The sequence below is a fragment of the Amia ocellicauda genome, chromosome 5, assembly GCF_036373705.1.
Source record: "Amia ocellicauda isolate fAmiCal2 chromosome 5, fAmiCal2.hap1, whole genome shotgun sequence".
NCBI lineage: Eukaryota > Metazoa > Chordata > Actinopteri > Amiiformes > Amiidae > Amia > Amia ocellicauda.
Window position 1 is genome coordinate 4049673 of NC_089854.1, and position 25119 is coordinate 4074791.

The 25119-nt window shown below is 45.2% G+C and overlaps 2 protein-coding genes across 4 annotated transcripts; one reads left to right on the plus strand and one right to left on the minus strand.

Annotated features, from left to right (window-relative positions):
- Positions 1-2759: 2759 nt before the first annotated feature.
- Positions 2760-13101, minus strand: LOC136749234 (FYVE, RhoGEF and PH domain-containing protein 2). Of its 2 annotated transcripts, XM_066703319.1 has the most exons (17): positions 12994-13101; positions 12251-12354; positions 10213-10465; positions 9481-9570; positions 8921-9069; positions 8401-8557; positions 8149-8287; positions 7617-7675; positions 6359-6499; positions 5971-6063; positions 5673-5752; positions 5394-5424; positions 5160-5252; positions 4240-4371; positions 3632-3778; positions 3386-3529; positions 2760-3214 (listed from the first exon to the last, which is right to left on the minus strand). In XM_066703319.1, exons 2-17 carry the CDS (start codon positions 12313-12315, stop codon positions 3014-3016), a joined length of 1974 nt encoding a protein of 657 aa, XP_066559416.1. In that variant the 5' UTR covers positions 12316-12354; positions 12994-13101; the 3' UTR covers positions 2760-3013. The 2 variants fall into 2 exon arrangements, with proteins under 2 accessions (XP_066559416.1, XP_066559417.1); XM_066703320.1 differs by lacking the exons at positions 12251-12354; positions 12994-13101 and adding an exon at positions 10906-11399.
- Positions 13102-13524: 423 nt separating this feature from the next.
- Positions 13525-23766, plus strand: LOC136749236 (mitochondrial carrier homolog 1). Of its 2 annotated transcripts, none has more exons than XM_066703324.1 (12): positions 13525-13811; positions 14931-15015; positions 15302-15408; positions 15739-15834; positions 17371-17428; positions 17736-17787; positions 17897-17956; positions 18057-18150; positions 18290-18337; positions 20008-20075; positions 20458-20533; positions 20817-23766. In XM_066703324.1, exons 1-12 carry the CDS (start codon positions 13632-13634, stop codon positions 20889-20891), a joined length of 999 nt encoding a protein of 332 aa, XP_066559421.1. In that variant the 5' UTR covers positions 13525-13631; the 3' UTR covers positions 20892-23766. The 2 variants fall into 2 exon arrangements, with proteins under 2 accessions (XP_066559421.1, XP_066559422.1); XM_066703325.1 differs by having other exon boundaries at positions 13526-13811; positions 15757-15834.
- The last annotated feature ends 1353 nt before the right edge of the window (positions 23767-25119 follow it).

A 25119-nucleotide genomic window follows, 5' to 3' on the forward strand; every position in this document is an offset into this window, starting at 1 on the left:
TGACTGAAGTCTGCGGTCGCCTTCGTGCAGCGCACTTGTCCGCAGCTCTGCACAATGGAATCGGAGGGATTCTGCAGATCTGCGCAGAACTGCACATCTGCGCAACACGAAAGCGACCTGCATATCGCGCCGGAGACAGAGTGATGCATTCTGGGTAAGGTAGTTTTATTCCTGAAGTCTGGCTACTGAATGGAATTACTGTAATCTGTATCGTTATTTATGATTTATGAATAGCTCAATCATTTAATTATGTCCCGTACAACTTCAATTAAACGCCCTGGCGTTTATTCCAAATAACTGCAGGCGATTGTATTAAACATTCATCAATAAAAAGACATCGCGGACTCATTCAGGGTAAGAAGAGGCTTCATTGTAGAAGAAGGCTAGGCCAGGCTTTTATTTATTTATTTTTGTAATTATTATTTTTGAATGATTTGCTTTCCAAAGATTCAAACAAATCACATTCAATGTGTGGTGAACTACACACTGGATTGAAAACAAGACACCGGATACTGTTAGCAGAATAAGAGTCGATAGACTGTGAACTCTCATTAAATTAACAAAAAGCTCTTCAACAAAACTGTGTAAATACGCTTTAAACCAAACCATCAACATTATAATTCAATAATGCATTGTGTATGTCGCAAATGACAGTTCAATCACTGCAATATACACTAATATATATATATATATATATATATATATATATATATATAGTTAAAGTGAGAAATAACTGAATAAAAACAAAAGTGATGGTGTTTTTTAATTAATATACGGTATATATATTTACCGAAAACAAGACAGGCTTCTGTTCACACGTTTATGCAGATGAACGCGGCGACGCCGGCGAGTACGTGTGCGACGTTACAGTCATTTGAAAGTGAATATGTACTGACTGTATGTGTGTATGTGTTATGGAAACAGCACTGCATTAGGATGTGCCACACCCTTGTACATACACATGCACATTGCTTTAATATATTATTATAGCTCATTATTTAAAATATAAAAACTTTGTCAAAGTGAAGCATACGTTTGTTTTTTGTTTTTTTGAGAAGTGCCAATATGGCAAATCGTATACCGGCCCATTTCAAACACTGATTCTTGCGCTATTTGTTTGTAGCACAGCTTATTATATAGTGTGGCCTTAATTGTTGATTAAAGCAGTGATTTCTAACCGAAAACATGATCACAATTTCATGTCGTTGACTTATGAAGAATTATACTGTGTAACAATTTATATCGTTTTGTTTGTTTTTGTTCCTGGGTAGTAAGTGTTATTTCCTAATTGCTTACACCTCGAAAGTATAGAAAATGGCTATTATTCCCCACAAACTTTGCTTTAGTGGCCAGGACAGTGATATTTTGAAATTTAACTATTTCAAATGAGAAAACGGGCGAATTTGTGTCTTTTCGTTCACAAAGTCAGAAAAATACAGTATAATCGTAAATCTCGAAAAACTACTCACTTCTAAATCTTTTGTAGTCATTTTTGTATTACTTTAGAATAAATACATGTTAATTTGGATTCATATGTTGTTGTTTTCTGACTGTATGTGAATGAAAAGACACATCTGCCTGTTTTCTCATTGGAAATAGTTACAAACTATACAAAATAGTTACACAATAGTTACAAAATATCACTGTCCTGGTCACAAAAGCAAAGTTTGTGGGGAATAATAGCCATTTCCTATACTTTTGAGGCATAAGCAATTAGGAATAACACTTACTACCCAGGAACAAAAGTTGTGTTACATAGTGTTATCATAGACAGCTGACTATGGGTAATCCATGGGGTCTACTAACCAGTCTTTGCACAGCCATCAGGGTGTCTGTAGAGTCGTGTCTTTATCGCCCATCCCAGCAGTGCGGTGCCCAGAGGTCAGATCATGTCAGGGTTTTATTCTTAACTACACCTCCTGGGGAGGCAGTGCCCTATGCATCAGAAGAAATATTAAACTCTGGTTTCCATCAATTCCAGAGTGTGTCACCTTAATTCACTGTTTTAATTGCCCTGCTGTGATAGATGCTTGCAGTTGATATATAAAGACTAGTATGAAGCTACAGCTGACCAGATTGACATTGCAAACACAAGCACTGATATAATTAAGTCAGTATGCGGTGAGAGAATGGTGTACTGGATTCATGACTTGTTTGGGGAGCTCAGTGAATTTTAAAATGTCATGTGGAAGGGAGAGGTGATTAAAATCAACCAGCACCGAACACTGAAGAGATACGAACCCAGATCTCTTCACCAAATTGTGCAAACAACTTCAAACTGCAATAGAAAAACTAAGCAGTCAGTCACTAAAGGTCAACACCTAATAAATCTGCAGATAAAAATAATAATAAAACAAATATATAACTGAAGGACAGCAAGGGACAGACCCCTTTTGGTTTCATTTCCCTACTGATTACCCTAAATTAAGAGCTGTCCCTACATATGAACTTTCTCTTCCTCTTCTGAGGGAGGTATTCAGCACAGCTTTGCTCATTAGAGGTTAACAAATTAAAATAAAAAGAAGTAACTGTTTCAGCTTCAGAAAGGAAAGGGAAATGTAATTTGCATGGAGGTCAGAGGTTGAGCCCGTTTGATGCTTTTATGCTCCTCCCAGTGAGAAACAGCTGGAAAGTTGACACGTGTGAGACTGAAGACTGGAGGTAAGTGAGCAGCCAACACTACAGAGATAATCACTTCATTCTCGCAATTTCTAATTCCCCAGAGCGTTTTTCCTCCAAACACGACTGATGCTACTCAATTAGTGCTCCTTTCACCCTTTATTGCCACGAAGAAAGATTATAATGCAGATTGGTTGTTTCAAATAAAACTATAAATCAATTGCTCTTACAATCATATACAATCATTTTACAATCCTCAAGGGAAATGTACAGTTCTGCCTTATAGATACAGATAAATGTCAGCAATGAACAATGGCCCACAAAGACGCATTCACCATCTGGTCTTGTGAGCAGTCACTCCCAACAAGCTTCCTGTAACTGAACAGGAAGTCAGTCAGTCTTCCTCCAGCCAGGGCTCCTCCCCACTGGCCACCTGATTGATAACCTCCACCCATCGGTCTCTCTGCTCCTCCGACTCGGCCAGAAAAGTGTAGACTAGCTTGGATTGGCTGAGCTGGAAGGTGCATTTGTTATCGGCCGCCAACTGCTTCACCTGATATCCTAGCAATGGGATGGTGGTCTGAGCTCTTACATCCTTAAAAAAAGAAATGAGTGATTTTTAAAAGTGGAACGTTGCCTCATTTCCTTCCAGTTTTGCCACAATAAAACACAGCAGACTGTCAGTGGGAAGTGTGAAGTGTGAAGTGCATGTGTGTGTGTGTGTGTGTGTGTGTGTGTGTGTGTGTGTGTGTGAGCGCAGGTATACCTGTGGTGCTGCATACATATACAGGACCAGAGGCTCGTCTTTGGGGATGACGAACCAGCCCCTGGTCCCACCCTTCCCCTGCTTGTCCATCAAGGTCAGGAAGCTGCACATCAGGCTGCGCTCAGACACCTCACCAGCCTCTTTCTGAGAAACAAGTAGGAACAGTCAGAGCCGTCAGCGCAGGGATCAGAGAACGGCCTTAGACCATCGAGGGGTGCAGGAGCGCCCCGCGGACTCGGACAGTACCTCCAGTATGCCCCTCTTCTTGTCCTCCTTCTCTCGGCTGTCCATCTGCCCCCCCAGGATGCCGTAGCAGTCTCGGCACACGCGGTTCAGCTTGTTCTCATCGTACTGCAGGGCCGCCTTGTAGTCGGAGCACTTGTGGCACACGACCTGCAGGGCACCGAGCGACAGCGCAGGATTCAGGCAGGCCAGCAATCACATCACAACCACCCCTCCACGAGCCGAGTGCAGGAGCTCATAGTAACACATGCAGTTCATCACATTTTCATTTACAGTCACATTACTAGATGTTAATGAAGGACTGGCTGGGCACCCGTTCACTGTAAAGCATCACCTGAAACAGGGCTGGCAAAGACATCGATGGAAACAAGGGAAAAATCATTTGGAAAGTAGAAGCATGGCTCTTTCCTGAAGTAAGTGGTAAATGTATCGCAACTCTTTACATTGACTCTCAGTGGATTCAGAGGGATCGTTATCCCGGGCTCTAAGGAAACAGCGGTCGGTACTCTGAGGAGCTGTTTCTCCCCCAAGGAAGCCGGTGGGATGGGAGAGTGTGTTTCTAGGGCCGGGCCAGCAGGGGGAGCCAGGGAGCGGGGCGGCTAGGTGCTTACATATCCGCAGGCTCGGCAATGGTGTCTGCGCCGGATAATGGCGTTGAAGGGCTCCCCGCAGCGCATGCACATGGACACCAGACCATCCCGGATCCACTGGGGGGCTCGTTTCCCCAGCTCCTGCCTCTCCACCTGTGAGTGAGGGGGTCACAGATACAGTCAACACCCACCCTGGATGTGACCGCTTTTCCTTTTCGTTTGATACGTACAATTTTGCTTCCAAGACCCCTATGTGTCCCTTATTTTAGCTCCCGTCAGGCTTCAATGATGCATCTAGACCAGGGGGTCCCAGCCCTGGTCCCAGAGGAGCTCCTACCCTGCTGGTTTTTGTTCCAACCAAGCTCTATTTGAACCCATAATTGAACTAATAATTTCCTGATTCCGAGCCTTTTAATTATTCAAAACAGTAGGGGGTTTAAGTATAAAATTGTATCAGCAACTTAAGGAACCAACTTTAAATCAGTTACAGTTAAAAAAGTCAAATTTAAACAAATTATTAGTTCAATTAAGTCCCTGAGCACTCGGTTTGGAACAAAACCCAGCAGGGTAGGGGGTCCCCAGGACAAGGGCCTGGAACCCCTGATCTAGATTTTATTTTAACATCTTTAGGTTTGTCTTTAAAGAGGACAGTTTGTTACCATGGATTCATTGATTTCTTAATGTTTACACTTTACTAAACTGATGCAGCTGTGTTGTGCGTTTGTGGTAAAGGGGTATTCCTTTATAGACACAGCATCCTGTGTGGTGGGCCAGCGCAGTGGCACAGCTAGTGACACACCCCAGCCGGACATAAACACTTCTGCACAAAGATACTGCACTGCACATTTCAATGGCCCCCCATAGGCTACATAAACCATATGATGAGTAGAATGGATCTATTGATAAAGACGGAGCGAATGAAGGCGGCGAGATGCCCGCACCGTGACTGGCTGCAAGTCAGGGACCAGGCTGCTGCTGGCACTCTTGAAACTCTCTGTCTTCTTCTCGTTCTGGTCGATCGCCTGCCGGCAAGCCTAGGCAAGATAAAAGCAAACGACAAGTTCTTTACAACATGCACCACACCGCAATGCACGGGACCACCATCGGAGAAAGAATCTTACTGGGGTTGAAAATACACCAGTACGGACAAACACAGGTGTCAAGCGCTACCGTACCTCAATCCAGGTCTCCATGTCTGCCTGAGACCTGAGGAAGACAGAGGATGGCTTCAAAAATCAGCTTGTGGATACAGAACGTACAAAAACACAGCAGTCGTCTCCTCAAGCGGAATGTCCCACTCGCTCAATAAAACCAGTTTCCTACAATCAATCATTCTTGTGTTTCTGGAGCTAAAGTCGCCATGACTTAAAACAATCCATATTTCCCACCCCCCAGACCATAGATTGAGAGAAGAAGAAATAAAGGATTGTTTTGGTTGACTCCTGCCGTCTCACCTGGCCTGCAGCTCCAGCGTGCGAGACGTACCCGAGATCAGGAAGGAGTGGGGGAACTCCACATCGTTCAGCTCCTTCACCTGCAAACAGACACAGTGATTGGTCCCGATCTTCACTCCGGTGCCACATCACACAAACATCTGTTACCAGAGAGGAAATCTATTTATAATAAAGCCCACAGCCTTGACCAGCACGGCAAGTCGTGGCCACTTTCAGCCACCAATGGAGATGATGATGATGTTGTTGTTGATACACACCCACAACGACATTCTCTGAAACGTAGTGAGAGACACATCACCTTCATGCCTTCCATGTCCAGGCGTAACCGGATGATGTACTTGGGCCCCACCAGACTGAACTTGGGAACACAGTAGAGCAGCATGTTGTTAAACTGAAGAAGAAAAAGGAAAAAAAAAGACAACTGAAAGACATGTGTTTTTCGAGAAAGGCAAGTGTGAGCCTCCATCCATACTGCCCACTTCTCAAATTGTACGTAGGGCAGCAGGCTGCACTGGATGGCTTTCATAGTTGTCTAAATGTTTATCCTGCTCAATACATTCAGAGTCAGACAAAGAGAGTACACAGAAACACACATAGATAGACATGGAATGAAGAAAGAGGCTGACAGACAGGTAAAACTGGTGGACAGACAGGTAAAGGAGCAGCAATAATGATTTGGCACTCACCAAGAAGAGGTGTCTTTCCTTCTTCCTGCGCTCGGAGATCTTCTGGATGGGTCCCTCTCGGAGCAGCTTGTTGGAGGGGTCCACCATCTCTTCGTCCATGCTCAGCATCTCGTACACCTCCCACAGCTTCTCCAGACGCTCCTGCCCATGGGGAGGAGACACGGAAAGACGGACACAGTCACAGGAGGACAATGTGACATACTCAGCTGTCCTGACATTCGCACTACAGCACCAACGCTAGCACAGCCTTCACGCACGGAGGTGGGGAGTCCTTCACTGCTAGATCCACATGCAAAAAATCAATAGCAGCCAACTTCTCTTCCTGGAGAGACACAATCCTGCAGTTTCTCTGCGGGGTGTATTCTATGTAGATCAGCCATTGCTACAAACAAATGGTCACGTTAACCATTTAAGTCCACGATTTGCCGCTTACAGCTACCACAACAGGCCAGAGGTGACACGCGATCCGAGGCTAGATTACTGGGAACTCTGCAGTCAAAGAGCAGAGCAACAGAACCTCCTCCGAACCGCAGTGACTCATTCTGTACAGAGAAGGCAGTGCTGGGGAAATAAGATGTCCAGCTCGGAAGGCCTGGGCTCACGGCACTTCCTTCTCTTGTCCTTTCTGACTTTCCTGAAGTGTAAAACAGAAACGAGAGCAGTGGGGACACCCTGACGGCATGCAACAGGAGGTAAACAAGCTCCCGGAGAAGGGGAAGCTCGGCGGGTCAAAACTGCTCAGTTCCTGTCCGATACGCTTCAGTCTTAGCAATTCTCCACCCTGCACTGGTAAAAGATTTGACCGCCATGTTGATTTACACCGGCTTGTTCAAGATTGTTCTCTGGGCCTTTTGCTGAAGTTGATGGTCCCAGTGATGGCAGTTGTGAAAGAGTGAATTAATGGTATTCCAATAATTGCACGGATGGGTTTTCTAAAAGTACCCCACTAATAGGGGTGCACATGTCTCTATAAATCAATTTCATGGAGTCATGGCTGCCGATATTTGTGCATATTCATAATTTGTACTGTTAAACATCTGTCCACCACTTCAGCCCACGAAGACAATGCAATCGGCACATTAAAAACAGAACTACAGATAAAAATAGCAGGGAGGAAATATTATTTAAAAAAGGTTATTTACACAGAATACAGAACTTGCATTAATATTAGCTACCCCTCTCCGAAACTGCATGAGTAACCATCCCTCTCTCCATTTCTCCCTCATCTTTGTTTTCTCTTTTTAAAGTGCGGTTTTACCATGTCAGCTATGGCGACGTTGGAGTGTTTTGCGGCCTCGAAGATGATTTCCAGGGATTCTGCAAACAAACAAAAAGATGGCTCAAATCACAAGCACGCCTGACCTGGTCAAGTAAAGTCTATGCTGGTCATAGATTTCATATTGTTAATTAATATTTCTAATTTATTACTTCATTCACCCAAGGGCACTTACAAGGTTTTAAAAGAGAACAATATAATTACGAGATTTACAACATTACACTATGTATGTAATTAAACCATGTAAATGAAATGTTGAGCTTCATTAGTAAAGCATATCAAATTACCAAGTCACTCCACCATGAAAATAAAACAATGAGCCCTTCTGTGGATCTGACTAAACCGGTAAAATGAATTAAATGAATGTAAAAGCGGACTAAACGGGAAGAAATGGCTTCAGTGTGTGTGCGAGCATGTGTCTGTGTGTGTGTGCGTATCTGTATGCGTGTCTGTATGTGTGTGTGTGCGTGTTCCTGTGTATGCGAATGCACGCTAGCGAGGCGGCGCTCCATACTCTCGGAGTCGGCTCTGTCGGGCGAGCCCTCGGGCAGCTTCTTCAGGTAGTCCTTGAGCAGCATCTCGTAGCGCGGGATCCTCTGCACTGGCTCCAGCATGTGGTGCTGCAGGGTCAGGTTCCCACAGATCTCCCGCTTCTGCACGGCAGCACGGCGGGCCAAACACATCGTTCATTGAGTAACATCACAGCACAAAGAAAAGAAGCAAACGCATACAGATAAAGGAGACTTTTCTAATTCAATAGGCTCACCTGGATGTCCTTGACGATCTCATCAAAGCGGGGGCTCTTCTCCATCCAGGTGTTGATGAGGTCCATGGCCTTGTCGAAACACTTGACGTACTCGCCGTACATCTTCAGGAATGGGGCCACCTTCTGTAGCACGTCTCCGATCCGGGGGTTTGTACCCCTGCAAGGCAAAGAAGGGGACTGGCGGTGAGCCGAGGACATATCCTGTAGGCCAGGGGTGTTCAATCCTGTTGAGTCTCTTTTACTCTCACCAGCTGAACTTTCAGGTATTCACTTACGTCCTTATCATGAAGTCTCTCTCAGTGTTTACCACCTGGCAGCAATTTAAAAATATCCAATTAAGCTCTTATCAATTAATTAACTTCCTAATTCCATAATTTGGAGCTCAGCTGGAACGAGAACCTGAAGACACTGGTCTGAGATGGAAGACCACTGCTGTAGACGTAGAAGGGAAGAAGGGAAGAGCAAGCATGCGATTCGGGGCAGGGGTGGCTGACCCCAGGGCCTAGACAGAAGGTCTCACCACTCATCCATGCGGCGCTGCAGCTCGGGCAAGAGAAACAGGCTGTGGAACTGGTACACGGAGGAGAGGTTGGAGAAGATCTGCTTCACGACATCTTCGGGGAACGAGCTCGCAGCCCTGGCTTCGGTCAGCAGCTCCTTGAAAAAGACCTGAGGGGAAAACAATGTGCTTTTACTGGGAGTCCGTCGGTTCGTTTTGTGGTTCATTTCCCTTGGATAAGCATTCTCAGAGGGGCGGATACAGGGTCACTTCACGAGGAGAAAAGTATTTCTCCCAGATTGGATAACGGGATTGAGGGTTCACTTGCAGCACACTTGAACACCGTCTCTGGCACACTGTGGAGAATCCAAGCTCAACAAACACACTACAGGGAAAAATGGGAGCCAGAACATGTGGGCAAGTTATATGTTCATGAGAACCCAAGGGATTTAAATCATCTTAACAAGCTCATATGAGCTGTTGAGGGGGAGGGTTTGTGGAAAGCAAAAAAAGCAGGTGGAAGTATTGCATTCGCTGCTAGAGAAAATACCCCGTTACCATTCGTGACAAGCACGCCTGACCTGGTCAAGTAAATACAGTCGGCTGACATAGGCCTTCTCCGTCTCCAAGAGCTCGTTGGCGATCTTGAAGATCTTTTCCTCGTTGGTCTCCTGTGAAAGGAGGAGCAGGTCGGTCAGGGTGCAGTCAATCGGCTGGGGTGGTACAGGAAGTGGTGCGAGTCAGCACGACACCGCTCAACCACAACACACAGGAAGCCCGTCATGACCTGAAATATTCGCTCGCCAAAAGAATATCTGACTGTAACTAATAAAACACAATGATGTAAATGTAGCAGTGGCTGATGTTCTTTGGCAGGTTATTTTGGTGCACGGTACATCCCCTAGCAGTCAACTGAACTACTCTAGTGATGCAAAACATGACGGGTTTCGGTTTAAAACAGAGCTGTCCATAAAGTCTTGTGCATCATACTTCAGTGGTAATGATTCTTGTATTGAAAACAATATTCAATGCCTCTACAATCATGTGCATCTATATAACTTGGCACACTGACGAACATGTGAACGCAATGCAGAAAAAACACACACAGCACAAGATGAATTGAGGCCGAAACACAGTCATAAATTTACTATGCTCGTCAGGGAAGCAAGATATACTGTATGTATGTATGTATATATAAGAGGAACTTGAAATCAGAGCTGTGTTTCAAATCAAATTCTATCCATTTACTTTTTAAACCCGTTAAGTTTGCAAACACAAGCATGTGAAGTCTACACACAAATGGATGGACTTGCTTTATTTTTCTCTGCCTGGGCTTCTTCATTCAGGATGGGAGAAGAAGGCCTCTGGATTAGCTTCCTCGAGGTGACTCTGCGGAAAGTATGCAGACCCCTCCATTTGGTATGAGGGCCGCCCGCTGCCCCCTGGCTTTGTTCTTCCAGCTCTTGCCCCGTGTCGCCATTAGCCTGTTCTGGCACCTCCTTGAGCCTCTCTGCCCTCCTTCCCATCTCCCCAGGAGGCACAGACCTCTCGCCATCAGTCATAGTCCTGCAGTCAGATATAGTACACACTCCCATTAGCCCAAACGTGCTCTTTGCGTTTCATATTCCATGAAGGGTTAAGCTGCAAACTAAAGGTTTTATGGGATTACAATTTAAAGAACAAGGTCAAAATTATAGAACTGAAACTAGAGAGAGAGAAATGAGTGTCGATCAAACTATTTACACTCACGAAATGACGACAAACTAATCCGATCAGTGAATGAAGACTTCGGCAACAGGGCAAATCAGGAACAATCACAGTTAACCAAACAGATTCATTTACATCTACTTCATGATCTCAAACACGTTCGCATAGCAAGATAAAGCACTCAAAGGTCAAGGTCACACTCAAACAACTTTACAAACAGACGCTGCTTCCCTGAGAGACAGCTGACCAAGTCCAAGTCAACCCTGGAGGAACACTGTGTGTAAACAAGGTGCACAAACCTGTCCAGTTCAGGGGCGGATAGCGGATTAAAATTGAAGCTCGCGATGGGGTATGACTCACTGCGTACCTCGTCTGTCTGGAGATCGAATGCCCGTTTAACCTTTATTACAGTGGTTTCGTTCTGTGTACGACACACTTTTACTTCACTTTGTACTCGGTTACATCCAGTATGCAGTTCCCTGTGCAAGAATTAACCGTTTGTAGGGTGAGTACAATGTCCACTTGTCTGGGTTTAACTCGTGAGTTACTGGACACAACAAAACACACAATAGTGTGGGGTTTCACAGACGAGAAACTTTTCTATTCTGTGCCAGGTCATACATTGGATAGATTGGTTATTTCTAAAATACTGTCTGCCATTGCTGCCAGAGGTACAGCTTTATGAGCGTGCCGAGTTTCTGCATAAAAGAGAAAGCAACGTGAACTCGATAGTCATATATCAACTTCGGAAGCAGAACTTGATTGTTTTTTTACGTGTTTGACGAACAAGAATATAAATGCAAACAAGAGACAACATGCTCTCGCTCTCTCGCTCTCACACACACGCACATTCCCTTAACCCCTTTCCCTGGCTGCCATAATGGATCTTATCTGATTCCACTACTTAAGAAGTCATCCCCCATTTTGACACCTCCCTTGATTTTCAAAGTTTGTAAATATTGTGGTAATGCATCTTGGTGCTCTGGGCTTCCTGTTGGACCTGTAGGAAGAGGACGGGTTGCTCAAAGAGACACGCACGTCCTGAAACTGAGAAGCAAAGATTTTTTATCATCGAAGGACAGACTGCTGGACATAAGAAACCCCCAGGAACATAGAAAACAGCAGTAACCCCCAGCCTACATTTGAGTGAAAAACAGACCAGACAGAAACACTGGTTCCAGCTAACACAAATATCTTGAGACCCAAACCCACATAAACAAGAGCCCAAAAAAAACTGCAGTTTACAATGTAGTCAGTGTAGTCAGTGTAAAGGCATATCATCTCCGAGAGTATTGCAGATTTACAAGAAGCTAAGGGAACATAAAACATCTCATGAACTTTCCCTTTCCCTGCGATTTAATGAAGATTAACCACATCTGTTTAGAAAAAGCAACTTTTTTTTTAACTGTGTGTCTACTACACACAGACGGCGCTGGTTTCTGAGGCAGATACTGAAGGCAATGCTGCAGGAGAAAGATACAGAACAGACACTGCCATCGCATCCTCATCAGGATTGTCTTAGGCTGGCAGTGATGACACACTTGGTCACACACTCTGCCAGCCAGAGAGGCAGCAGATCCTTAAAGCAGAACTGCACATGTGTAACAGAGGCTACTAAACAGCATGTTAAAAAACACCACCCACCTGCTGCAAACCTCAAATTTGGAGACCATATCGAACACGCTCATGCGATTCCAGGAGTCGTCCATCCTCACTCGTCAGAAAGTCCAGGTCCACACAGCATGCAACTGGGACAATATCAGAAAAAGCTGTCTGTCCGGGATAGTGCTTATTGTCCTGCTCTAGTGTGTGGGTGTGTTTCAGAGAAGAGCAACACACTCAGTCAGTAGCACTCTGTTCATCTTGCAGATACACGAGAAAGAGGAAGGCAAGCTGAGGGAGGGAGCTTCAACTATGCTTGTATTTAGTTTGCAACAGAAAGTATATAATATTTATGCTGTCATGTGACATTTATATCTCTCTTACATTACACACACACAGTCAGCACTTCTGTACATATCTAGCATACTTTCACTACACATATTTGCACTGTTTTGACTGTTTGTTTGTCACGTCTTTGTTGTTCACCTGTATCTTTTCTGTTTTCGGGCTTAGCATGAATTTAGCATGTTGAACTGCGTGCAACACTCAGGGCACTGTAGTCAACTCAGTCAATGCAACTAGTAACGTTCATCATCAATCATGAACCGCCGTCTGAGCAAATAGATTATGTATTCATTCATATAATTGTGTTGGGATTGTGGAATTGATGCACCAATAAAAGCGCCGTACAGACTTTTTCCCAATTATGCATCAAGTATGATTTTGCTATTTAGTATGTTGTCCATTTGAAATCTAAAACCTTGAATTGTGAATGCAGTACCTACCTCACATTGCTCCCAACAGCAAAACACCCCTTTACGATGGGTGATTAGTCTTAAAACCTGCACATGTCCCGGCTCAAGCCGCAGGTGTGCGCAGCTCCAGCCCTAAACTATTGACCCTGATGTGCAAGAAAAATAAATGCGGTGACATAACGCCACCTACGGGTCGGTGTTGGGATCGGTTTCTCGTCGATCTGCTGACGCACATGTAAGGGGCGCCGACACCGGACTGTGACGTCATCTGTTGTTTATGTGCGCGTATTTACCATCGATATTTAGGAATAATAGATTACCCATCGCGCTTAGCTATACAGGAGTAGAGTGAGATGAAGGGAAGTGCAACATATGAATAAGATCATTAATACTGCAAGCATCTGTGTTTTATTTTACTTGAAAATAAAGACCACCTTCCTCCTTTGAAATTAATAGAAGTGGATTTAGGGGACCCTGTCATGTAATGTTATATTTTATTATCACTCAAGATGGCCGTCCTCACTCACTCGGTTTGTTTGGTGTTTTGCGAGCACGGGGAGTCATGTGACCAGGGTTTGCGTGTGTGTGTGTGTGTTTTCTCCTCCTTCCCCACCCCCTTTGCCCGAGACAGCCCGGCGGAGGCTGCTTCCCATCGGCATCCCGTGGATATGGTGACCCCTGAGATCCTGAGCGGCGCCGGGGGAGGGCGCAGGGACCCCCGCTCGGACCGGGGGGTGGGCGCCGCTGCCCCGGTGTCGCCCGTGGACATAGACACGGCGGTCGTGCTGCTGGGAGCGGGCGTGACAGCCATCACTCACCCGCTGCTGTACGTCAAGCTCCTGATCCAGGTACTGTGGGGTGATATAGCGCTGGGGGGCAGGGTGTGGGCAGCTGCACGGGTGAGGGGGCACTGATCTGCCCTGGTCACTGTGATGCCAAGTGGGCGACGTACGCGTGTGTGTCCACAGTGACGTCACGAGCCTGCCCTGCAGTTGTTGTTGTGGCTGTCGGTTCAGTATTGGGCAACTGCAGATCATTTCTGGGCAAGGTGCAGAATATTATAAAATACATTCAAATGTATGAGCTGTTTATCTACTGTTGTTATTATCCCCCCCCCCCCCCATGGACTGATGTGCATTGCGAAACAGTACACGTCAAAGTGTGCACAAACATAACATGACAAATTGCCTGGTTTTGCAGTTGTGTGGACGCCTGACTTCGGTGTACTACAGATATAGTCTTCAGCTGATTGGATAATACATACATTAATCAATCATGACGCGAATAGTGTGTGGAAAATCATATACACCGAATTCCTTATATTATCATATCATGTTTTATACATATTTACATTTCTAAAATGGCAGAGAATTGGCGCTTTTGTTATGGGGGAATTTCCCATCATATACACCTAAAGAAGAGTAAGTTCTTCTGTCTGAATAGTGTTCATGGTCTGCATTGAGAAACACACTCATTTTGTGAGCCAGATTGAATACATACCCCGCCCTGTTTGATGTATACAGCAGATGACACTTTGTTTACAGTAATATGTAAGTTAAATGATAATACAGAGATGTCAGTGTATGCCATGGGGAAAATCTGCATTTAAAATGTATACATCCTCTGTAGGTGTAACATTATAGACCCGGGCAATTGACACCTGCACCTCTTCCTTTACAGAAACAGTGTTGCATACCTACTTTGTTAAAACATATGAACCATATGACATGGTGTTTTACTGAGGACATTTGACATACATCTCCTTTGTTTCATACAAGCACTCAGTAGACACTCGGCAGGACGAATACTAAGCAGTGCACTGTTTGATATTCCCCCCCCCCACATTTGGTGATGTAAAATAAGCAGGAACTGAAAGCAAAGAGAGAACACAGAGTTACAAGGCGATGCTGTTACTCTTCTCTGTTTATAGTATAATTAATCTTGTCGTTCAATTGGTTTCTCTCCAGGTGGGACATGAGCCTCAGCCCCCCATCATCGGGACCAATCTGTTTGGAAGGAAAGTGCTGTATCTCCCCGGATTCTTCTCCTATGGTGGGTGTGCATGTGTCTCTGCTCCTTGTTAAGGACTGGAGTTACTGTATTCATGCTACCGTGTGGCAAAGGGTAACTCTTACTCATGAGCCAGTGGAATTCAGGGTACATTGGAGGGGTTTATTCTGAATACATTCCCAAACTTCACTGGTACTGCCACACGGGGGAGCTCTGTGGACATTGCTGTATAGAAATCTTCAGCAGCACTTTGTGATCATGTAACAGCAGTTGTTAGTGATGAAACCCATATGGTATATTCACATGTTCGTATTGATTTGTGTCATAGCCAGGCACATCGTCCGAGTGGATGGGAAGAGGGGACTTTTCCGAGGCCTGACTCCCAGGATCGTGTCCAGTGCCATTTCCACTGTGGTCCGCAGTAAACTGAAGCAGGTGAGCGGGGGAGCTCACCCGGGGGGGTGTGGGACGCTAGTGCGCAAACGGTACTACACCGTGGCTTCTGAGGTCGAATTCACTGCGAAACAGAGTGACACAGGACAGAACGGATGTGGCGTTCGCATTGCTCAATACAGAGCACGAGCAAACCAGTGTGATCTTTAGTATCTTCACAAACAAAGCGTGTTCATTATCACACGCTCCACATTGCCAGCTGAAGGCTTGTTGAAATGCAGTTCCTGTCTTACACAAGCGGGTCAATGAAGAGCTGGTGCACCGGAGTGAGGAAACCACATCTTTACTTGCCAGCCCTCACCGATCGTTTAGTTTTATTTATTTCTGCAGGCAATCCCCCTTGAAGACACTGAGCACGTGTCCAACAAGGATGACATTAGGACGTCCCTCAAGAAAGTGGTCAGAGAGGTAAGGGATGGAGACAGTTTTCTGCAGCCCTGGGAGGAGAGAGAGTAATAATAATATTAATTATGATAATACAGTAGTGTGCACACGTTTTAGGCAGGCATGAAAAAATGCTGTACATTGCTGTACAAGTAAGAATGCTTTCAAAAATAGACATGTTAATAGATTATATTTATCAATTAACTAAATGCAAAGTGAGTGAACAGAAGAAACATTTACATCAAATCCATATTTGGCGTGACCACCCTTTGCCTTCAAACAGCATCAATTCTTCTATGTACACTTGCACACAGGTTTTGAAGGAACTCGGCAGGTAGGTTGGCCCAAACATCTTGGAGAACTAACCACAGGTCTTCTGTGGATTTAGGCAGCCTCAGTTGCTTCTCTCTCCATGTAATCCCAGACAGACTCGATGGTGTTGTGATCAGGGCTCTGTGGGGGCCATACCATCACTTCCAGGACTCCTTGGTCTTCATTACTCTGAAGATAATTCTTAATGACTGTCGCTGTATGTTTGGGGTCGTTGTCATGCTGTAGAATAAATTTGGGGCCAATCAGATGCCTCCCTGATGGTATTGCATGATGGATAAGTATCTGCCTGTACTTCTCAGTATTGAGGAGGCCATTCATTCTGACCAAATCCCCAACTCCATTTGCAGAAATGCAGCCCCAAACTTCCAAGGAACCTCCACCATGCTTCACTGTTGCCTGCAGACACTCATTCATGTCCTCAACGTTGCCCGTTTCTTTGTGCTTCTTCAAAAGATCTTGGACAGCACATCTGGAAACCCCTGTCTGCCTTGAAATGTCTGCCTGGGAGAGACCTTGCTGATGCAGTACAACTACCTTGTGTCTTGTTGCTGTGCTCAGTCTTGCCATGGTGTATGACTTTTGACAGTAAACTGTCTTCAGCAGCCTCACCTTGTTAGCTGAGTTTGGCTGTTCCTCACCCAGTTTTGTTCCTCCTACACAGCTGTTTCTGTTTCAGTTTCAGTTAATGATTGTGTTTCAACCTACATATTGAATTGATGAACATTGGCACCTGTTTGGTATAATTGTTTAATCATACACCTGACTATATGCCTACAAAATCCCTGACTTTTTGCAAGTGTACCTAGAAGAATTGATGCTGTTTAGAAGGCAAAGGGTGGTCACACCAAATACGGATTTGATTTAGATTTGATTGCAATCAATTGCATTTAGTTAATTGATAAATATAATCTATTAACATGTCAATTTTTGAAAGCATTACAGCATTTTTTCACACCTGCCTAAAACTTGTGCACAGTACTGTATGTCTGCAGAGCATCAGAGGAAACTGGTGGGCAGCAGCCTTTATGCCCTTATATGGAGCAGGCGTGTCCTCTCCCTGTACTGACATTATTTCCTCAACAAACACTGATGTCCAGCCTGTAGGTGTTTTCACATGCTCAAGGGTTTGCAGATGCTCCTGCCGGCCAGAGGAAGGCAGTGTTGCACTGCGTAAAAGCTGCAGTTTTCAGGGATGTGTCTGCGAGTTTTCTCTTCACTGTGTTGCAGACCTCCCATGAGATGGTGGTTCAATGTCTCTCCCGGATCGCCACCCATCCGTTCCACGGTAAGACGGTCCCTGTCCTTGTATTTCCTTCCCTGCCTGTGTGTCACTCCTTCCACATGAGCCTTGCCTTTGTGTGGAGCTTAGCCTTGTTCTCCTCACAGGCAAAAGCCGAGACAGAGTCGAAACATAACTGTGAAATGCACATTGTGCGGCTAGATACACAGATTTGGTTTGGTCTGATACCAAAGCTCATGTTGGCCTTCACAATGGTGTCCGTTTAAATGTGTCGTTGAGCATTAGATCTGGAATGAGGGGTCACTGTGTCTGCGTTGCGCCCGGCTCTAACAGACCTCTGTCCTTCTTGCAGTCATCTCCATTCGTTGCATGGCGCAGTTTGTCGGAAGAGAGGTGAAGTACAGGTAACGCCCATGGATTTAAGTCTTTAAAGTTTTCATCTCTGCTTTGCTGCAGGAGATTTCAGAGTGAACTGATCTGAATTTCGTTGTGTTTTTTTCTTTGCACTCCCAGTGGCTTGATCGGCTCCATCACGAAGATCTTCCAGGAGGAGGGCGTGTCGGGATTCTTCGTGTATGGCTCGTGTAACTGGACTGAACTTTAGCTATGAACTCTGGGTAGAGAGACCTGTGCCTGGCCGTGTTGACTCTTTTGTGTCGTTGTGTGTCTCTAGGGGGCTGGTGCCTCACGTTCTGGGAGAGGTCATTTTCCTGTGGTGCTGCAACCTGCTGGCTCACTTCATCAACACCTACGCCGTGGACGACAATGTGAGTACAGCTCGTGTTATTGTGCGTCACTGCCATTGTATGCTTCTCTGACTGATCCGTGCGATTGACGGGGCCTGCCTGTTGTGTTTTTACAGAAAAGTGAAGCGCTATATTTCTCTGTCTTGCTTCCTCACTACAGTTCACCCAGGCCCCAGCAGTCAGAAGTTACACGAAGTTTGTGATGGGGGTGAGTACGACCTCAAGGTGTGGAGAGGGGGGCTGGCAGTAGGTGACACGGCATGGCAAATGTATGCTAATCCCCTGAGTAAATGGCATCACTTTACAATTATGGGCACAGATTCTAAATGAATGAATGAATGAATGAGTGAATCCCACAGGAATAATACATGAATGCACTTCCACTGAGTTCTGATGCTGATCAGATGAATAAACCCCAAACCCAGACAGAGCCCTGTGATTAAACATGTGATTACCAGCAGAACTCAGATGAAGTGCGTCAGGTGCTCATGTGTTATTCCTGTGGTATTCACACATCAGTTCATTAAGACTTATTGTAAAGTGGACGAATGCACAAATGGGTGTGTAATTTTAATGCTCTTACCTGCTTCGAGGTCTTCCTCGCTCTCCAGGGGAGTTCATTCTCCCGAGGACAGTGCACCTGCTCAGTGGTTCAACCACTTCCTGCTCTCTGCTTGAGGCTGTTTTCTGCTTGTTGATTTTGTTCTACTAACAACAAATGAGCCAATGAAGCGTGAAAATCGCCTTTTCACACCAAAGGGGCTCCCCCCCACACCTGCTGTGCTCCCATACAGATACCACAGATACCACGCCTGCTATTGAGAATTAATCGGGTGTACAACCAGTGGGCTTCCCGGGGCAGGCAGATCAATCTGAGGGACTCTTATCTGCATCGTGAGCCCCACGCGAGGATCAATCCCATAATAATCTCCGGAGCCACAGTACTTTGAGCGTCACTCTGGCGCTTTCTGTTAACTTGGTAGGCAGCTCTTCCTTGCGGGCTAATGCCCTTTTAACTTGATTAAGGCAGCCGGGGCCAATCCAGGAGAATCAATCCGCCTCGCTCCAGCGTAGCACGCCACAGCCAGCACGGAGGACAATGTCCGAGATCCGCTCCTCACAGAAGCGCCGGTCTCCTCACAGTGAACATGGAGAGGAGAAAAAATGAAGTAATAAAGTCCCGTCTTTAGGTTTTTGTTTGAAGTTGCGTCTGTTTTTTTGTTTTGTTTGTTTTTTTCCTGTTGTCTTTTTTCATGGAATGATTGATTTCCCAGTAAGTACACAGAGTCTGACTTGCTGAGCTTCCCACTCAGAAACGTGACCCTGAACTCTGTAGAGGAGTCAAAAGTTCGATGCCGATTAGATTTGGCCAGCTTTGCACATCCTCACGATAGAGTCAAACTGGGAGGTCTGGTTTAACAATTATGCAGGTAGAAAATCAAGGACTCAAAATACAGGACTGCTAAGTGTTCCTTCCTACTTAAGGGCATTTAACCCAGGATGAAAGTATCTTTGCTTGTTAATTGCCATTTTATTTTTTAAGTCCTTAATTCAAAATCCATACGTACTATTTCCTGGTAAACCTGAAGTGAGAAGAGCTCGCCTTTGTGCCAGAACTGTCGGTGTTTCTTCAGTGGAGCCACAGTGGGGCGTCGCTAATTGTCTGTGTTCGGACACTGAAGTAGGCCTCTGCTCTTAGTGCTCCTGAACTTGATACTGTGATGTAATAAAGTGGAAGTAGAGATATAGGCATCGACCACTATTTACTCCCCACACACTCACTTTATCGTGCCTGGAAGTGTCTGGCAGTGTGGGTTGACATCGGCTGTGCGGACCTGCTCCCTGTTTAACCCTGTGTTTCGCTCTGCTCCTCTCCAGATCGCCGTCAGCGTGCTCACCTACCCCTTCTTGCTGGTGGCCGACCTGATGGCTGTCAATAACTGTGGGTAAGTGTTCCAGCCCAGAAACGTGTAGCTCGGACCCACTCAACCATTCCATCCATCCAGAAACACAGCTCTCAATCGAAGGGAAGTCGGCCGCTATGGACCCCTGAATGGGATGTGTAACACCGACCTGCCAGAGCCCAGCCTTAGCCTAAAATGGATTCTTAATTCTGTTCTGTCTAAAACGTAATCCACTGTGCTATCCTGTATCTGTGTAGCCTCTTGTCTTGGCCACGACAGCTCATAATCTGAATTCACACAGGCGCCCTATTGAGTGTAATGTGAAACCCCCACAGTGGGCCGCAGGTGGTCGTTCGGAGAGTGTGGGAGTGGATGTGGTGTCAGTGTCGCCAATGTGTGTGTTTTTCTTGTTTCCCCCACACAGGCTGGCTGCTGGGGTCCCCCCGAACGCCCTCATTTTCAGATCCTGGGTTCACTGCTGGAGACACCTCAGTGTGGAGGTAAGAGATTGGGCTCGGGGATCCAGATTGTCAACACAGTACATTTTTCCTGCTGTTTTACGATGGAGGAATATGCTCAAACCTAAATGGCAGACAGGATTGGTTATTGAAGTCTTTGGGGAGGAGTCTCTAAGTCTTAAACAGTCTTAATAACTTACATTAGACTAGTCTTACTGTCAGATTAAGACCAGTCTAATGGTTAAGGCTAACCTAATATAGCTTTATGCAGCCGGCCCCATGTTGGAATTCCCAACATTCCCAATATCGTGTTCCCGTCCCACAGGGCCAGCTGTTCCGGGGATCCAGCTTCTTCTTCCGCAGAGTGCCTCTGGACACGGCTGCCTTGACCATGAAGTGAGGGCTGCGTCCGTCTCTCCTGTAACCGGTACCTCAGGCTGTGGCCCGAAGACGACAACGCCAGCCAGCCAGCCAGCCAGTGCACTCGAGACCATTTCACAGGGCTTCTCAGCACTATTGGTATCCTGATTTTGGGGGGTTGGGGGGGGGAGCAGGGGTCCCAGATTCAGTCACAGGTGCTTCTCTTTAAAACGTTTCCCCTTCGTTTCTGATTTCGGGGGTGGGGGGGTCATATGTATCGGGTGCAAAAAAGTACAAAAAATTTACAAAAGTAATTGAAATAATACATTTTATAATGTTTAACGTTGCTGAATATTTTTCATCTTAAAAAAAATATATATATATATATAAAGTGTCCAGTCGAGAGGAGGCCATTCGCCCCATCGTGCTTGTCTGGTGTCCATTAATAACTAAGTGATCAAGGATCCTATCCAGTCTGTTTTTGAATGTTCCCAAATTGTCTCTTCAGCCACATCGCTGGGGAGTTTGTTCAGATTGTGACGCCTCTCTGTGTGAAGAACTGTCTCCTGTAGATAGATAGATAGTGGTCAGTTCAAACCTGGAGGTAGATGTTCTGGATGTGGGTTGTGGTGTGTGTGAGCCCCTTAGCCTGACATCTGCTAGACCAGGCAGGACAACCCCTGAGCTGCAGTGACCTCTGGTGTTTCTTCAAATCCACATCGTTAAGTGCTTAATCGATCCAGTCGTTGAGCTTAATTAGACAGCATTTCCATGAGTTCAAGGCATCCAGGTGTGGATGATTTAGACAGACCAATAAGAGCTGCAGGATTATGGGTCTCCAGGAGCAGGGTTGGCCACCCATCCCCTCGACCTCCGAGAGAACAAATCCCCGGGCCTCGCACCCGCTCCTCTTGTGCATGTGATGTAGTCCGGTCGCTACATTGGGGCCAGACCGGTAACTGCTACAGAGTCCGGCAGCAAAGTCACCACTATCTGCTTGACCGCTGTGTGTTTGTCGATGTGACCCTGAGGGGAGGGAGCAAGAAACTTCTGGGGAAACTTTTAAAGAGAGCCAGGGGCCACAGTGGGATCCGGGGCCCTTCTTGGCAGGTGACACCCCTGGCGGCTGCTGCTGTTGATTTTAATTTCTGGAAAATGCTTTCTGCTCGCTTCAAGCCTGACACTTACTTTGCATCGTTTTAATGTTATTCTGATTATTGTTCTGTTGTTAGTGTTCTTATTATAGCTGTTTTTTTTTTTTATAATACTCGTGATGCTTTGTTCCCGTGTTTTACTGTTGTGAGCCCTGCAGTGTGTGTTTGCAGTGTGATCTGCAGTGTTAAAAGGATTGTGTTATATATGACATGATATGAAGCACATGCAAATAATGGAGGGTGGGGGGGGGATTCTCAGGCTGTTTTATGCCCAAGTGATTTTATGCAAGTCTGTTTTTACCCCCAAAAAAATATTGTTAAAAATATCCCCCTTTTAACTTAAACAACATTAAACCACCTTAAAGCACTCAGTAGAGCTAGAATTCAAGAATCCATTCCTTTAGTATTACAACTGTTTAATTAATGTGCGTGTATAAGTGTTGTCATGGCATTCATTTTCATGTCGGTAGTTATTTAGCGATCATGAGTGACCTTCAGGGACCAAGACTTCGCTGAAAAACTTGAAAAACACACACAGAGATACACACACACACACTGTTCTGCCAAACACAGTCAATGATGGGCTGGCAGTCAGCAGCTTTTCATCACACAGTAATTTCTAATCCCTGAACCTCCTGAACTGTAATAACTCTCTGAAATGTGACAGGATTTTTACTGAGCTGCGATGGTGTATTCTTTTTGTTTTTTGGGGACTGGTGGGGGGGGGTAGAAAAGCCTTTTTGTATTAACCGCAGCGCTGACAGACAGGCTTATTGTGCGATGGACGTGAAGTCTCTCTCCTCCGCACACGAGAGGCACTTTCTCAGTGTCCCTGTGGTCCTGAGGTTTAACCCCGTGAGCAACGGCCACTCTGGGTCCGACGCTTCTATAGACCCGAGTCCCAAGAAACCACAGGACAGTCACACAGTGCATGCACAGACTTAACCTGTGAGTTATTGTAATAATGTGGCCCTGATTGTTTTCCTTCATATATTATTTTTGTATTTGTGCATTTATTATAGGGGGGTCGCTGTTTAATATTTGTGTGGATAAACAAACTATTATTCACCCGAGAACATTATAAATAAGTGAGTTGTGTATATAGTGATGCAAATCCTATCGAACAGATCCCTTTTATTCCATCAGTGTTGAAATATGTCAATGATCAGTTTCACAATAGAGTCTCAGTTTTGGGGGTGGGGTCGGGTCTATCCACCTATCCCTCCCTTGAGCTCTCATTTCCTTGCAGAAACTTCACTGTCATATGAAATTGCACAAGCGTACATGACAACAATACCAGCATCAACCAGCATCTTTTACTTTGCTTCTATCACTTTTATGGTAGGGGGTACCATACCTTCTGTGTCTGTTTACAGTTGAAAGCTGATTTATGAAATGTACATTACTGTTGATTTCCAAATGAACTATATATGGTGTGCATATATATATATATATATATATATAATTTATGTGTGTAGCTTATTTTCTCTCCTGAATGACTACCATCTATGTGTGCTGAACGACCTTCCCCTGTTTACATGCCTCCCTCTTTTGTATGTGACTGACCGCCGTCCTGCAGAATTCAGAGCAGCCATTCCCTGTAAATACACCCACTACCAATCCCACGAGCTGTAATTGAGATTTGACGGGGTGGTGCATCTGCTAGTTAAACTGTCAGACCGTAAATGTCTGTATTATGGATGTGGGTGGGGAGGTGGTGGTGCACTAATAAATATTTGTTTCCTTTGGGAAAGCACCTGATCGCTGCTGTTGTTGTGTTTTGTCTGTTTGCCGGCCTCGCTGTGATGACATGTGCAATGGCTTGTTTGTTTTCTGATGAAGTGCCACCACATACTTTTCAACTGCTCCAATGACTTGTTTATTGACATCAGCCGGCTGATTCATATCCTGCGCCGTGTCTTATCTGTGAAGATACTCAGGGCAGCATTCTTCCCGACAGAATTACCCTCCCCCCATGGTTTATTCTTTGCGATTTTTAGCTCAGTTTCAGGAAGTGTTCTGGTGTGGCAATCTTACCACACCCCTCCACAGCTGCCTCCATTTTGTTTGTGTGTTTTTTTTTCTTTTAAAGAAGCAGTTTGATGTCCATACAGCAACAATGCTGCACTGCCACACCGAAGTGTCTCAGCTGTGTTGTGTAACTGGGTATTGATTTAAATCTGAGAAGGTCAGCTTCAGTGTATGCCCATCTTGTTTTTGTTTTAATCTGTAGTAAAGCAGATTAATTGATATAATAATAATAAATAATTCTACAAGAAGGAAAAATAAAGTGTTGTGTAGTGAAAGTGTGCCGCTTCTGCCATCAAATGGGGAAATTGGGTTGTAAAGATGCAGGTGAGTGTGTATGTGTGTGTGTGTGTGTTCAGTGTATTTTAAACTGCTTCTCCAAGGCCTGTGCAAGCTGTTTGGACAGAGACGGTCTCGTGTGCCAGTCCAGAGTGATGAATTGCAATTAATGCTGTGTCTCGTAGAAAAACTGCCCACATGCACCTCTATTCTCCCCCTTGATGTGCGGCCGAGGTGGCAATTTAATTAATGCAGCAACTTCCAGCGACAGACTCCTGGTTGTTCAATAAAAAAAAAAAATAAGCGGCTGTCTCTGCAATGGACATCGATCGGGGAGCGCAGGCCAAAACACCGGCCTGCCAAGTCTAGACTCTTTCACTCAAAAATCCCCCTTCCATGTGAATGCCTGCTTTTATTGTTATTGTAGTTATTTTAAATTGTTCTTCATCCTGTATCATACTAATATACAATACAACAGGCTACATGATTACTGTTTACAAATAAATTCCAAGATCTGGCTCAGTACTAGGTCTTTCTTCTTGGCTTATTTCTTGCCTTTTCTTTTGTTTTCTACAGCTGTGAAATGTCAAGACCTGAGACAGTGGCTTCAGTCAAATTCAGATGTAATTAAGAGACTTAACCAGATCCTTGTGCTCAACCCAAACATCACAGCCCAACACAGTTCGGGTTGACCCACTCAAAATACAACGCGCATGAGTAGTTCCTAATGACTGGTATGTTGAATAATGAAATACCATGTATATTAATTTGCATACACAAACATGTGTATGGGTTACTATCCAAGAT